Below are 16477 nucleotides of genomic sequence, written 5' to 3' on the forward strand. Positions count from 1 at the left end.
TGACTGTGTGTGTTTCTGTGACTGTGTGTGTGTGTGACTGTGTGTGTGTTTGTGTGACTGTGTGTGTGTTTTGTGACTGTGTGTGTTTTTCTGTGACTGTGACTGTGTGTGTGTTTCTGTGACTGTGTGTGTGTTTCTGTGTGTGACTGTGTGTGTGTTTGACTGTGTGTGTGTTTCTGTGACTGTGTGTGTGTTTCTGTGACTGTGTGTGTGTGTGTGTGTGTTTCTGTGTGTGTGACTGTGTGTGTGTGTGTGTGTTTCTGTGACTGTGTGTGTGTGTGTTTCTGTGACTGTGTGTGTGTGTTTCTGTGACTGTGTGTGTGTTTGTGTGTGACTGTGTGTGTGTTTCTGTGACTGTGTTTCTGTGACTGTGTGTGTGTTTCTGTGACTGTGTGTGTGATTATGTGACTGTGTTTCTGTGACTGTGTGTGTGTTTCTGTGACTGTGTGTGTGTGTGTTTCTGTGACTGTGTGTGTGTGTTTCTGTGACTGTGTGTGTGTGTGTGTTTCTGTGACTGTGTGTGTGTGTGTTTCTGTGACTGTGTGTGTGTTTCTGTGACTGTGTTTCTACTTTGGTTTTAATATATATATGTGTGACTGTGTGTGTGTTTTTCTGACTGTGTGTTTCTGGTGTGTGTTTCTTCTTTGGTGTGTGTGTGTGTGTGTGTGTGTGTGTGTGTGTGTGTGTGTGTGTGTGTGTGTGTGTGTGTGTGTGTGTGTGTGTGTGTGTGTGTGTGTGTGTGTGTGTGTGTGTGTGTGTGTGTGTGTGTGTGTGTGTGTGTGTGTGTGTGTGTGTGTGTGTGTGTGTGTGTGTGTGTGTGTGTGTGTGTGTGTGTGTGTGTGTAGGTTCTGCGTCTGTGTCCGGGCTGAAGCCCTACGTGGAGTCGGTCTGGACTCTGCTGCTCAAACACTGTGAGTGCCAGGAGGAGGGGACCAGGAACGTGGTGGCCGAGTGTCTCGGCAAACTGACGCTCATCGACCCCGAGACCCTGCTGCCCCGCCTCAAAGGATACCTGCTGTCAGGTAATCAATATTCTGATCCATAACCAATAAATAAGTCCCACCCCTATGCTCCTCCCGGCCAATCAGACGGCCTCAGTCTCCTCTACCTGCAGCGCATTGGTTTACAGATTAGAAAGTGTTAATTAATCAATAGATTTTGGGTAAAACACCCACTTGATTATTGGTGTGTGTGTGTGTGTGTGTGTGTGTGTGTGTGTGTGTCTCTCTCTGTGTGTTTCTGTGCGTCTCTGTCTGTGTGTGTGTGTCTGTGTGTCTCTGTATGTGTGTTTCTTTGTATGTGTGTCTGTCTCTCTGTGTGTGTGTGTGTGTGTGTCTGTGTGTGTTTGTGTGTGTGTCTGTGTCGCTGTGTATGTGTGTGTCTCTGTGTATGTGTGTCTCTGTGTATGTCTGTTTGTGTTTGTGTGTCTGTCTGTCTCTCTGTGTGTGTGTGTGTGTCTGTCTCTGTGTGTTTGTGTGTGTCTGTTTCGCTGTGTATGTGTGTGTCTCTGTATGTGTGTCTCTGTGTATGTCGGTTTGTGTGTGTCTGTCTGTCTCTGTGTGTTTGTGTGTGTCTGTGTCGCTGTGTATGTGTGTGTCTCTGTATGTGTGTCTCTGTGTATGTCTGTTTGTGTTTGTGTGTCTGTCTGTCTCTCTGTGTGTGTGTGTGTGTGTGTGTGTGTAGGTTCGTCGTACGCCAGGAGCTCCGTGGTAACGGCGGTAAAGTTCACCATCTCTGATCAACCACAGCCCATTGACCCGCTGCTGAAGAACTGCATAGGTAAAAATGAACTTTATGGATCTCTTCTTACCAATAAACCACCAATCAATTATCAAAGTAGTTGCCCATTAATGTTCTGATCGACCTAATTGATTATTCACCTTATCGTTTCAGTCACGTTCTGTAATTTACACTGAAATATGAACAGAAAAGGGAAAGAAATTGAACAAAATTCAACTTGATTTATGGCAGATTACTGCTATATACAGTACAGTTTAAAAGTACAATTTTCATCTTAAATAATAGACAAAACTAACTTCTGTGTGTGAGACAAACACACATAAGTAGGCTGTAGGTGGTGCCAGAACATAGGGTCAGTTTCAGCAAATATGACAGAAAGTTAGTTTTATAAGGCTTACCTACTGCACCTTTTTAAATCCTAGATATCAGTGAAAAATGTTTTCCAGAATTTAAAATTTCTTATTTTGTCTGACCAACTGTCCCAAAACTGAAATGTATTTATTTAAGAAGGGATGGTGGAAATTGATTGAACACATGATTTTACATTGGTTAAAGATGCCAGAGTTATCCAAAAGGCTTTTCAGTTTCCTAAGATATAAACGGGAGAAAACAGAGAATTGGACACACGGGAGGAACTGGCAGAGTTTATTTAACGTTTGAGCTTTGTAGCTACTAGTGCTGTTGGCAAGAATCTGGCGATACGATACGGATTACGATACATGGGGCACGATTCAATATATTGCAATATATTGCGATACTGTAAGGCAATATAAGGCGATATTTTGGGATTTCTTTAAAGTATAATTTTAGAAAAACTAATATTTAAAAAAAGACATGATGTGCGTAAAAGTCAAAGAAGTTTACTTTAGGTAAATCATTCAGTCCACAGAAAATCAAACTGCCAGTTTGGGATTGTGGTCCCCAGGTTCTTAGTGAGCTAATGTTGATATGCTAAAGTAGACCAAAGTTCAGCCATAGCTACGTTGTTGGCTTCTAGCAAAAAGTCAGGCCCTGCTAGGCCCTGCTAAGTACTGTTAGGCACTGTAGGCCCTGCTAGGCACTGCTAGGCCTTTTTATGCACTGTTAGGCCCTGCTAGGCCCTGCTAGGCACTGCTAGGCCTTTTTATGCACTGTTAGGCCCTGCTAGGCCCTGCTAGGCACTGTTAGCCACTGCTAGGCACTGTTAGGCCCTGCTAGGCACTGTTAGGCCTTTTTATGCCCTGCTAGGCACTGTTAGGCACTGTTAGCCACTGTTAGCCACTGTTAGGCCCTGCTGGCCCCTGCTAGGCCCTGCTAGGCCCTGCTAGGCCCTGCTAGGCCCTGCTAGGCCCTGCTAGGCCCTGTTAGCCACTGTTAGGCCCTGCTAGGCCCTGTTAGGCCCTGTTAGGCCCTGTTAGGCCCTGTTAGCCACTGTTAGGCCCTGCTAGGCCCTGTTAGGACCTGCTGGCCCCTGTTAGGTACTGTTAGTGGTAGGGGGTTTAAACACAACATAAACGTGAACTACTGTCTTACATGGATATTTTTGCACGTAAAAACAAAACCATTTTAAATCAATATTGTGTTTTTGAAAATTGATATAGTATTGCTAAATAAATTATCGTGATACTCAAGTGTATTGATTTTTTTTTTCTTCACCCCTAATATCTAGAAGTTATAGTTGAAGTTTAGCTTTAAAAGTGATTTCAACTGTTATTAATGTCCCAAACTGTCAATCTACTAACTCAGTGATCAGTTAACCTTTGTGTGGTCTTCCCACCAACCATCTCCTCTCGGCTCAAAAATACTTTTTTGACCCTGTTTTTCACTTCCACTTCCTCTAACCCCAACTTCTAACCACTATAGTTTCTTATTTTTGTAATTTATTGTTAAACTTTGTGTATATGAAGTTATTCCTAATTTTCCAGTTTAAAAAAAAGTTGGAATTGGGAATAATTTTAACTAATATTAGAGGAACAAATCTTGATGGATAATCAGACTGGTGAACAGTATGTCAAAGTTTAGTCAGGATACCGTTTAAACCATTTACATTTTTTTCAGATGCTATGAAATTAAATAAAACTCTCAAAATTCAAAGAGTAATTATCAGTAATTGTACTTGTGGAGAGCGTTGCAGGGAACCATCCATGTTATTTTTGGGTAATATTGTTAAAAAGAAACCCATATTTTGAAATATGAGATTTTGAAAACGAGGACACCAGGAGGGTTAATTAGTTTCAGCTCTACAGTGAACACTAATTGTTTGAGTATATATAAAAAAAAAAAAAAAAAAAAATACAGCTGCACCTTTTTATGAGACAAAATCTCGCTGATTTCCCTCAGGTGATTTCCTGAAGACGCTGGAGGACCCGGACCTGAACGTGCGTCGCGTTGCCTTGGTGACGTTTAACTCCGCGGCCCACAATAAGCCCAGTCTGATCCGAGAGCTGCTGGACTCGGTTCTACCGCAGCTGTACAACGAGACCAAAGTGAGGAAGGAGCTGATCCGAGAGGTGAGAACACACGGAGATCAGGGAGAAACCCTGCAGGAGTCGTGGAACGTTGTTGCTGTTGTGTTTGAATGAAATGAATTGTTACAGTACTCTTCTGGGGATAGTTTTTAGCATAATGTAGGGCCCTGTTAAATCAGTTTTTTATTTATTTTTTCAAATTCCGTGTTTTTGGATTGTTTTCCTCTCACTTCTAAGCAATATTGACCTTTTAAAAACTCTGTGACACAAACTCACAATTCAGCTTTTTTTATTTAAACTGTTAATATATATTTAGCGAAGCACATTCAAAATGACATAAATAAAAGGTAGGTAGGTAGGCTTAGGATGCCCACCTATAACAATGTTGACGACGCCGCGATCTCGCCTGTCAGAGGTTTCGTCGACAACAACGAAGACTTTCTTGATTAGCCAGTGTTTCCTTTAGGATTTTTTTTTTTATTGCAGTGGGGGCAGGTCCGAACACCCCCCAAGAAATGGAACTGACACTTTGCTGCAACACAAACTAATATATTTATTCACTTCTTTTCACACACACAATGAGGCATATTCTCAGTTGTAATTGAACTGTATTATAGGCCAACTTTCATCTTGACATATAGGCTAAGCATTCTGTAGCAAATAACAATAAACCCACTATTAATTACATTATGCCTCCGTTTGTTGAAATAGGGCTCATCACGGTCTCCTCTAGCTGTAGATAGGTGGGGTCTCCCCTAGCTGTAGATAGGTGGGGTCTCCCCTAGCTGTAGATAGGTGGGGTCTCCTCTAGCTGTAGATAGGTGAGGTCTCCCCTAGCTGTAGATAGGTGGGGTCTCCTCTAGCTGTAGATAGGTGGGGTCTCCTCTAGCTGTAGATAGGTGGGGTCTCCTCTAGCTGTAGATAGGTGGGGTCTCCTCTAGCTGTAGATAGGTGGGGTCTCCTCTAGCTGTAGATAGGTGGGGTCTCCCCTAGCTGTAGATAGGTGGGGTCTCCTCTAGCTGTAGATAGGTGGGGTCTCCTCTAGCTGTAGATAGGTGGGGTCCTCTAGCTGTAGATAGGTGGGGTCTCCCCTAGCTGTAGATAGGTGGGGTCTCCCTAGCTGTAGATAGGTGGGGTCTCCTCTAGCTGTAGATAGGTGGGGTCTCCTCTAGCTGTAGATAGGTGGGGTCTCCTCTAGCTGTAGATAGGTGGGGTCTCCTCTAGCTGTAGATAGGTGGGGTCTCCTCTAGCTGTAGATAGGTGGGGTCTCCCTAGCTGTAGATAGGTGGGGTCTCCTCTAGCTGTAGATAGGTGGGGTCTCCCCTAGCTGTAGATAGGTGGGGTCTCCCCTAGCTGTAGATAGGTGGGGTCTCCCCTAGCTGTAGATAGGTGGGGTCTCCTCTAGCTGTCTCTCTTTGTGTCTCTGTGTTTCTTTGTGTGTGTGTGTGTGTGTGTTTAAAGTTTTAAGAATGTTTTGGAAACTGTGAAATCTATTTCTCCGATGGATCGAGGCAGACAGATGTTTTTGGTGGAGTTGCTGAGCAGATGTGTGTGTGTGTGTGTGTGTGTGTGTGTGTGTGTGTGTGTGTGTGTGTGTGTGTGTGTGTGTGTTCAGGTGGAGATGGGTCCGTTCAAACACACGGTGGACGACGGTTTGGACTTGAGGAAGGCTGCGTTCGAGTGCATGTACACTCTGCTGGACAGCTGCCTGGACCGACTGGACATCTTCATCTTCCTCAACCACGTAGAGGATGGCCTCAAGGACCACTACGACATCAAGGTCCGGCTCCTACTACCAGGATTATTACTACTACTACTACTATTATTATTATTATTGTTATTATTATTACTGCCATACCTGGCGCCGCCTTTCAATAATAGGGATTTTAATAAGAGAAGGACGGGTGCAAAGTGTTTTAAATAGAGATGCACCAATAACACCTTTCTAGGCCGATTTCCGATTTTGTTTTTTTCGAGTTTGACCAGCCGATACTGATTTTAGCCAATTCCGATTTAATTTTTTCTAACCACTTTACAGCACACACAAATATGTATTTTCTATCTTTTCTTTAATATAATTTTTTACATTTTGCATAGAACATTTTTTGAACAGATAATCGATCACTATAAAATAGAATTATAAATGACTCCTCTTGTGGGAAATTAACACACATTTTAAGTGCAATGTTATGGAAGAACCATTTCCTTCTTTTCACATCCAATATCCAACTACATTGTTTTTATATATTTAGCAAACTAAACTTCTGTATGTATGAAAACAGGTAATGGCAATAAAATAATATTTAAATAACAAATACAAATAAAATAAATATAGCCCTTAATGCAGTATAAAGATATTTCTCAAAACACACACGTATCCCCACTAACCTGGAAAGCGTTTTAAACCGTAACGTTAATACAGCGTGTCGGAGGAATACAGCGTCTCTTTTACAATACAAAAATCATCTGCGCCCACTCGGGATGTCACCATGCCAGAAATTTAGATGTGGAAAACAATGCTGGTGAAATTCAACGATTCTTGATAACCAATTCGATACCACGGCCAACAACAAAACCATAAATCCTGTTAGGGCTGGGCAATATATATATATACACAGTACAGGCCAAAAGTCTGGACACACCTGCTCATTTAATGCATTTTTTAAATTTATTTTTAAATGACTATTTACATTGTAGATTCTCACTGAAGGCATCAAAACTATGAATGAACACATATGGAATTATGTACTTAACAAAAAAGTGTGAAATAACTGAAAACATGTCTTATATTTTAGATTCTTCAAAGTAGCCACCCTTTGCTTTTTTTTATAACTCTGCAAACCCTTGGTGTTCTCTCAATGAGCTTCATGAGGTAGTCACCTGAAATGGTTTTACCTTCACAGGTGTGCTTTGTCAGGGTTCATTAGTGGAATTTATTCCCTTATTAATAAAAAAGCAAAGGGTGGCTACTTTGAAGAATCTAAAATATAAGACATGTTTTCAGTTATTTCACACTTTTTTGTTAAGTACATAATTCCATATGTGTTCATTCATAGTTTTGATGCCTTCAGTGAGAATCTACAATGTAAATAGTCATGAAATAAATTTAAAAAACTCATTGAATGAGAAGGTGTGTCCAAACTTTTGGCCTGTACTGTATTTGGTCCAAAATATCAGATATTAAATTTTCTCTCTAAATCCCACGTACCGAACGTGACGTAAAACATTTAAACGTTACAGAAACAACCGACCACAGTAGCTCGTAGCCTCTTTGAGTATTTAAAACGGACGACTGGAAGTGTACGGACTGTTTCGCGGATGTGCGGTGGAATCTATCTTTTCACTGTTTACACGCGCAGCGCGGGGCTGTGTGAGTCACGGGCTAAACGAGACGGCGAGCTTTCGTTTGGGGATTATGTAGGATTGAATTTATTTTTCTCCAGTTTTTGGACCCAGCACAGCGCTGTGAAACTTAAAATGTAGTTTTATCTCACCAAAGATATTTACTTACCGTATTTTCCGCAGTATAAGTCGCTCCGGAGTATAAGTCGCATCAGGTAAAAAATGCATCATGAAGAGGAAAAAATATATATATATATATTTATTTAATATTTAATATATATTTATTTAGAATTTTTTTTTTTTCTTTGCATCTGTCAACTACACAATAGCACATAGAACAACAGGCTGAATACGGTAGGTGTCCGGTATGTTAACGTAACACATTAACAGTTATTGAACTACACAATAGCACACAGAACAACCAGCTGCCAGGGCGTGGAGTATGGAGGTATTAAAAGGCGCGGAGACGTATGGCCATCTAGCTTTCAGCCCGCGATTAGCCGATTAGCTTTCTTTGTTTTCTTCATTGCAGTAAGAGTCACCTTTTCTCCAGTCTCCCTCACACGTTTCTCCCTCATTTCAAACTTTCTTTCTGCTGCTCGATTACCGTTTTCGGGGCTGCATATTTTACTACCTGCAGTTTGTTTTCTCTTTTCTTTCTCAGTTGTCTTTAGGAGGAGCGTTCTAGTTGTCACAAGCCTAGAGCGCCCTCTCGTGGCTGTAGACGGTAATGTTTTCAGTATGAATTAACATGTAAAAACATGTTAAATTATATATATTTTGATATATAAGTCGCACCTGATTATAAGTCGCAGGACCAGCCAAAGTAGGAAAAAAGGTGCGACTTATAGTCCGGAAAATACGGTACTTACTTGCATTAAATTCCGTCATTGGGGTGCCTGGTTAGCTCACCTGGTAGAGCGCGCGCCCATATCCAGAGGTTTAACTCCGACCTGAGTCCCTTTGCTGCGTGTCATCCCCCCTCTCTCTCTCTCTCTCTCTCTCTCTCTCTCTCTCTCTCTCTCTCTCTCTCTCTCTCTCTCTCTCTCTCTCTCTCTCTCTCCCCTTTTCATGTCTAAGCTGTCCTATCAAGTAAAGGCATAAAAATGCCCCAAAAATCATCTAAAGAAAAACAATTCCGTCGTCGGTTGTACTTGTGCTACTAGTACTGCTGTTTCTGCTGCTGACTGTTGTCGTCGTTTTCAGATGCTGACGTTCCTGATGCTGGCCCGGCTGTCCTCTCTGTGTCCCAGTGCTGTTCTACAGAGACTGGACAGACTAGTGGAGCCGCTGAGAGCCACCTGCACCACCAAGGTACACACATACACACCACACACTACACAAACTACACACACACACACACACACACTGCATCGGTACTAGGGCTGCGCAATATGAGGAAAATATGCAATAGATCAAGATCCACTTTATTTATCCTTAGAAAGGAAATTTGATTTGCAGCAGGATATTCAAAAACAAACAAAAACACACACATACACATACATGAACACAAATCTGTCTCACAAATCTGTACCAACACTTGTAAATTCAATTGTAAAATCTGTCCAAGCATTGGACCTACTAATCTGCAAAGAAAGACTGCAAATAATCAATAGCAAAAATGGGTGTTCTTACAAACTCTGTGTGTCTCTGTGTGTATAATCTGAGAAGTGTTGGGATGATGTTGTCAGTTAAACATTTAGTTGTTGTGTAAAAGCTGTTTTTCACATTATATGTGATAATGTTGTAGAATATCGCGATAACGATATTACTCGCCATACATAGACAGATCTACTCAGTTCTGGGTTCCTGGGTAGCTCACCTGGTAGAGCGCGCGCCCATAATATAGAGGTCTATTCATCGACACAGAGGCCCAGGGTTCGAATCCAACCTGCGGCACTTTCCTGCATGTCTTCCCTCACTCTCTCCCCTCTCGTGTCTCCGCTGTTTAATCGATTAAAGGCAGAAATGCCCCCCAACAAAAATCTACTCAGTTCTCCATTTCTGCTGCTTTTAGTATTCTTCTACAATACCACAAACTGCTAGTTGAATTGAAAAATAAATAAAAGGAAATCATTTCCAACATTGAACAATGTTGAACACTGAACAAATTGAACATTGAACATTATATTGAATATTGATAGAAAAGGCATCACTAAAAAGAGTGGCAGTTACATTTTGATGTGCAGTTTATACTGATATTCTTGTGTTGCAGTCTTTTGTGATGTACAGTGGGGGAAATAAGTATTTGACCCCTTGCTGATTTTGCAGGTTTGCCCACTTACAAAGAATGCAAAAATCTACAATTTTAATCATATGTACATTCTAACAGTGAAAGACAGAATCCCAAAGAAAATTCCAGAAAATCACATCATATGAATTTATTAAAATTGATAACCATCTGATGAGGAAAAACAAGTATTTGACCCCCTGGACAAACAGCAAGTATTCTGGCTCCTACAAGCCAGTTAGTCTTTCTTTAAGACACAGCCCCAATCCGAACCAATTATCTACATCAAATACACCTGCCTCACCTCGTTACCTGTATAAAAGACACCTGTCAACACCCAAACAACTAGCATCCAACATCACCACCATGGGCAAGACCAATGAGCTTTTCTACGGACATCAGGGACAAGATTGTTGATCTGCACAAGGCTGGGATGGGCTACAAGAGAATCGGAAAGCAACTTTGAGAGAAAAGATCAACTGTCGGTGCAGTTATCAGGAAATGGAAGAAGCACCACACCACCGCCAACCTCCTCGGTCTGGGCCTCCACACAAGATCTTGCCTCGTGGGGTGTCCCTGATCATGCGAACGGTGAGGAATCATCCCAAAACCACAAGGGGGAACTGATGAATCAACTGAAGGCAGCTGGGACCACAGTTACAAAAAAGAAACGGTTGGTAACACACTACGCCGTCATGGATTGAAATCCTGCAGCGCACGCAAGGTCCCCCTGCTCAAGAAGAAACATGTACAGGCCCGCATGAAGTTCGCCATTCACCACCTGGACGACTCAGAAGAGGCCTGGAAGAAGGTGATGTGGTCAGATGAGACCAAAATAGAACTTTTTGGCCTCAACTCAACTCGTAGTGTTTGGAGTGCAAAGAACACCGAGTACAACCCAAAGAACACCATCCCCACCGTCAAGCATGGTGGTGGCAACATCATGCTTTGGGGGTGCTTTTCAGCCAAGGGGACGGGACAACTCCATCGTATTGAGGGGAGGATGGACGGGGCCATGTATCGTGGAATTCTGGACCGACATCTCCTTCCCTCAGTGAGAGAGCTGAAGATGGGTCGAGGATGGGTGTTTCAGCACGACAACGACCCTAAGCACACCGCCAAAGCAACAAAAGAGTGGCTGAAGAAGAAGCACATCAAGGTTCTGGAGTGGCCTAGCCAGTCTCCAGACCTGAACCGATTGAAAATCTTTGGAGGGAGCTTAAAATTGAGTTGCCAGGCGACAACCTCGGAACCTGAATGATTTGGAGGCTGTCTGCAGGGGAGGAGGGCCAACATCCCTGCCAAAATGTGCACAAACCTTGTCACCGACTATAAAAACCGTTTGACATCTGTGCTGGCCAATAATGGCTTTTCTACAAAATATTAACATGCTGTTTGTCCAGGGGGTCAAATACTTGTTTTTCCTCATCAGATGGTTATCAATTTTAATAAATTCATATGATGTGATTTTCTGGAATTTTCTTTGGGATTCTGTCTTTCACTGTTAGAATGTACATATGATTAAAATTGTAGATTTTTGCATTCTTTGTAAGTGGGCAAACCTGCAAAATCAGCAAGGGGTCAAATACTTATTTCCCCCACTGTATATATTGTGCCAGTTGATATCGCGATAACGATGAAAAAAAAAACTTTGATATTGTGCAGCCCTAACTGATACATGTCAACGTAAACATGCACTGGTAATTAGGGGTGCATGATATATCGACTCAATATCATTATCGCGACATCACGTTGCACAATATTATATCAAACGTGTGTGTATGTAAGTATGCAATATTTAGTTTATTTGTGGAGCGCTGCGTCCCGTCCGTTGGCTGTGTGCCTTAGTTGTGTTTGATTTAGAGCTTGAAACGCTGTAATGATCATCGTCTCATTGGCCAGTTACCGTACACGTGCACGTTAGTGCACGTCAGCGCATGGGGCCACTATGTGACAAACCCTATGGAGCATATCACGTGTGGGCATAAACATGTCCTGTTCTCTTTATTTATATATTTTATACTGTCCACCCAGTAGAACGTGTCCTGTTCTCTTTATATATATATACATTTTATACTGTCCAAGTTATAACAATAGGCTAACGATTGGGTCATAACCACGAGACTTACTGTCACACAGTAGAGGAATTACCGTATAGTACAGGAGAAGCTCACAGGCAGTTTGGACTTCCATTATCTGTTTAGGTTTAATTACTAATGTTAACTAGCATGTTAGTGATCAGTAATTAGCCTGTGTCTATGTTATCTCCTTACATATACCTACACTCTCCGTCTCTGTGAGATTGGGAATGATTGAGATTTCTCTCGGCACAGCTACCAGAAGACTTCACACTTTCAGACAGGTTGCTCACGTCACATCTACGTCTTCAAGCTGCTCAGTAACACTCAGCCAGCACCGGGAAAGAGACTTCTGATATCCTCCACTGGTCTCACACCAGAGACACGGGGTCTGCTGCTCCATTATGTACGGTCTATTAGGGCTGGGCGATATGGGCCAAAAGTCATATCCCGATATATTTTGGCTGAATATCGATACACGATATATATCCCGATATTTTTTTCCGCAAAGTGAGAGCAGTTCAGTCAAAGCCAAAGATGACATGTCACAAGTAGTTTCATAGAAACCGGCTATTTCAGCGAACAGTTGCAAAATCAAATGAATAAATAATAAACAGGTTTCTTCACCTGGTTCATTATTAAATGCTCAGCTGTTCAAATAACAATATAATGTAAACATAAATACAGGAGTACCTTTTTTTTTTTTTTTTTTTTTTAAATCAAAGCTCCATAAGGTGCACATTTAAATAAAAAAAATAACTTAAATAAAAAAGCCTATAAAATAAAAGGGGCCAATCCAAAAGGAGTAAGCAGCTTGCTTGGAGCAAGGATCAAATTTGAACTATATTGATATACGCGATATGGTCTAATTCCATATCTCATTTAAAAATATATCAATATATTTTTTATATCGATATATTGCCCAGCTCTACGTTGACTTTATGTCGTTGGTAGGGCTGGGCGAAATGGAGAAAATCAGACATAAATATAAATATATTCACACTTAGATTTTAGATAAATAATCATCAGTAATGTAGCTATAATGACTAAGTGGGTAAAGGCAAATAATAGAACAGTTACAACAGTCTGATAAGTTCAGAAAATGACATCACTTTGCTAGTGATGCACAGATGTGAAAATTGTGGCCGATACCGATATTTACCGATGTCGATATCTCTGTATAGAACAAGTTTTTTATGATAATCAAATAAGGAACTATTTTCGAAAAGTCATTTTTTTTTACTTTTGTGATTTATTTTCAGAAATAACTGATATTGAGCACCTTTACCTGTGTGCAAAATATGACTGTCATCAGATTTTCAGAAGAAAAAATAAATATTTATATAAAAATACATTTTTAAAAGGATAAAAGTGTGTCCTGAATTCACACTATGAATAAGCCAACCCTGAGTATTCACAATAAACATCTAACTCACTTGAGACCAAGTCACTGTATTCTGTGAACATTGTACAACAGTTCAAAACTTTAAAGTACAGTAGTAGGCCTTAAATGGCCAAAGCCAAAAGTATTGAAAGAGGTAAAAAGTGAAAATGGAGCCAGAAAAAACTGGACTGAACAGACACTGGCTTTTGCAGTCTGAACTGGAAGTACAGTAACTGCCAAGTACTTAAAGGTTAGGCCTAACCCTTGAAATTATAGAAATTGGTGCTTTCTAGGCCGAGATAAGCCAGAAAATGTGTTTTTTGCTCATGAAAGACACCAAATCCCAGAATGCACTTGCTTCGCTGCTTAGACTCTACTCCCAAGCCACGCCCACCTACAGACCGACAGTGAGGCAGCATTCAACTCAACCCAAATGTGTTTTATTGTCATTTCAACCATATACACCAAACAACATTTCACCGTGGCTGTAATGGTTACACATTTAAAATATATAAAAACAAAACAGGTGTTTACAGTCAACCAAGCGCTAATGCTAGTATGCATTAGCTGAACTTTACGTGTGTGTGCAATAGCTAAATGTAGCAGATTATAAACACAGTTGTAAATTTGCGTGAAATGTAGAACGGTTCGGCATTTACTAGTCACAAACTTCCCCAGCGGTTAGCATTTAGTTGGATACAAGCAGCTAATTTCTGCACAAGTCCGTGTTAACAAAATCTCCACTCTTACCCGGCGACATGTTTCCACAACAAGAAAAACACAGCAGTCTCTGAACTCGCGATGGGAGTTTGGTTTAAGTTGGATGTACTCCAGTTTGTTGTCTAATGGAGACACTTGCAAACAGGATTGATGGAACAGGTGGCTGGCTAGCGTTAGCTTTCCACCTAGCTAGGTTAGCTATACTCCAGCCCCCGTTTGCGTTTCAACCGAACAGCAACCTCTTATTTCCGAACATTCATCTCTCCCCCGCCCACCGAGAGCCGGTGGTCTACTAAAGTTTCCAGTGTCCCACTTCGCCGCAGATTCCGTCTGCAAAAACCAACATCCCCGCCCACACTTTTTCTTCTTCTTCTTCCGATTTCAGCAGTATAGACGCTGTTAAGCGTATTACTGCCCTCCACAGGTCAGATTTAGATCTAAATTCTCACACACTCACATCTAAGCCTTCACACGTCAAATACACAGGAATGATTCACATCGGCCCTATTTTGACATCGGAACGATACCGATGTGTAAAAAAAATGACCATATCGGCCGATATATCGTGCACCACTACACTTAACTGTAATGCAGCCTTTAAAACCAGGAAAAGACACTTATGTCATATCAAGATATCCAAAATCTAAGACGATATCTAGTCTCATCTCACGATATATCGATATAATATCGATATATCGATATAATATCGATATATCGCCCAGCCCTACGGTCTATGGGTAGGACCGGGCTAGACGTTTGGGGGCAAATGTGAAAAATGTATTTGAGTTAAAAAGTATAACATGGCTTTTTTTAAATGGCCTCTGCAGGTGAAGGCGAACTCGGTGAAGCAGGAGTTTGAGAAGCAGGACGAGCTGAAGCGGTCGGCGATGCGAGCCGTCGTGGCGCTGCTGACGATCCCCGAGGCCGAGAAGTCGCCGCTGATGTCGGAGTTCCAGTCCCAGATCTCGTCCAATCCGGAGCTGGCGGCCATCTTCGAGTCCATCCAGAGGGACTCCAGCTCCGCCAACATGGAGTCCATGGACACCAGCTAGAGAGAGACAGAAACACAACTCCCCCCCCCCCACGATGCAACAACATGGCAACACAACACCCCCCCCACCCAGCTGCTGGAGCACTAACCCTGCAGCATGTTTCCATGACAACAGGACACACACACACACACACACACACACACACACACACACACACACACACACGTAGTGAAACACCCTCTCCTAGCGATCGATCGTTCCATGATGCATTGCACTGAAATCAGCTGTTGGAAAACAGAGAAAGAAAGAGACCGACATACGGCGAACACACGGACAAAAAGGACAAAAAACGAAAAAATCTAAAAAAAAATCCAGAAAAATAAGTTCCATATGAGGCTTGGAAGCTCCTCCCACTTCCTGTTTTTGTTTTTTCTAGCGAGGTCATCTGATTGGCTGATCTCCCTGTTCATCATCATTCTTCTATTTTATTTTGTTTGTTTTTATTTTCTTTTTTTCGTTATTCCAGAAGGTTCCAAAGGTACGGTACTGTACTGTAACCTGATTGGCCGCTGCTGAGTGACTGACTGACTTGAGTTGGCGTGTTATCAAAACTGACCAATGGGAAAACGGCCTTTTATTGCCTGAGGCTGCAGTGACCAATGGGAGAAGGGCTCGCTCTGTTTTTTTTGCGAATGATGTAGGCAACCAATAGGATGCTTCGGGGGGGAGGGGGGACGGCGACAAGGTGGGCGGGGTTTTACTGTTTGTGGACCAATCAGCTTCTTTTGTTTCCCCTGATTCAATAGACACGCCTCCCGCTCCTTTCAGCGCTCTGAAGGGAGGAGGAGAGATTATTGGACCAGGTCCGACCTGACCGGACCGGACCGTATACGCAGTGTGTAACACAAAGTAACAATACTCTGATTGTTATATTTGTTGTACCCGTCACAGCCGCCCCCCAAAAAAAAAAAAACCGGTTCCAGTCGGTTCAGTCTGGCTTGATCCGGTAAAGCCGGGTCCAGTCTGGTGTAACCTGGTTCGGTTCGGTCAGGACAATCCACTGTTGTTTATCGCCCAAGAAAAATAAAAAAAAGGTCCATTTCTGCCTGCCTTCATACTTATTTTCTGTCTTATTTCTTCTTGTGTCCGTACTAGGGGTGTTAACATTTAGATTTAAAATCAAAAATCAATCGAAATAAGTTTTTGATTTTGACTATCCAAATCAAGAGCTCGATCGGTGATTCCCCGAGGATTTAGTTCCTCTTTTCACTGTAAGAAATACCTTCAATTTGTGCCTTTTTGATGCAGTGTTAACTAGCTAGATGATTATTTAATGACGGCTGTTGACTGGCTCACATCCTTTGTGTGTACTAGTTCTAAAATTTGAAGGAGTGACCACTTCAGGGACCACTTCTTGGAGCTTACCGGCTAGTAGCATGCAGCTGAAGACACAGGGTAACGTTAGCTTAGCGTTAGCCTGCAGCTGCTTTCTTCTAGACACCACTGCCAGAGTCGGAGATGACGGAGAAACAACAGAACTGGAA

General features: G+C 42.0%; 1 protein-coding gene across 1 annotated transcript in view; it reads left to right on the forward strand.

Annotated features, from left to right (window-relative positions):
* Window positions 1-15018, forward strand: part of cand1 (cullin-associated and neddylation-dissociated 1) — a 68187-nt gene extending 53169 nt beyond the window's left edge. The window contains exons 21-26 of the mRNA XM_028570613.1: window positions 846-1022; window positions 1684-1779; window positions 4060-4229; window positions 5803-5967; window positions 8736-8843; window positions 14769-15018. Coding sequence (XP_028426414.1) covers window positions 846-1022; window positions 1684-1779; window positions 4060-4229; window positions 5803-5967; window positions 8736-8843; window positions 14769-14993 — 941 coding nt within the window. The 3' untranslated portion in view covers window positions 14994-15018. The remainder of the gene's footprint in view (window positions 1-845; window positions 1023-1683; window positions 1780-4059; window positions 4230-5802; window positions 5968-8735; window positions 8844-14768) is intronic.
* Window positions 15019-16477: the final 1459 nt, after the last annotated feature.

The sequence above is a fragment of the Perca flavescens genome, chromosome 23, assembly GCF_004354835.1.
Source record: "Perca flavescens isolate YP-PL-M2 chromosome 23, PFLA_1.0, whole genome shotgun sequence".
Taxonomy (NCBI): domain Eukaryota; kingdom Metazoa; phylum Chordata; class Actinopteri; order Perciformes; family Percidae; genus Perca; species Perca flavescens.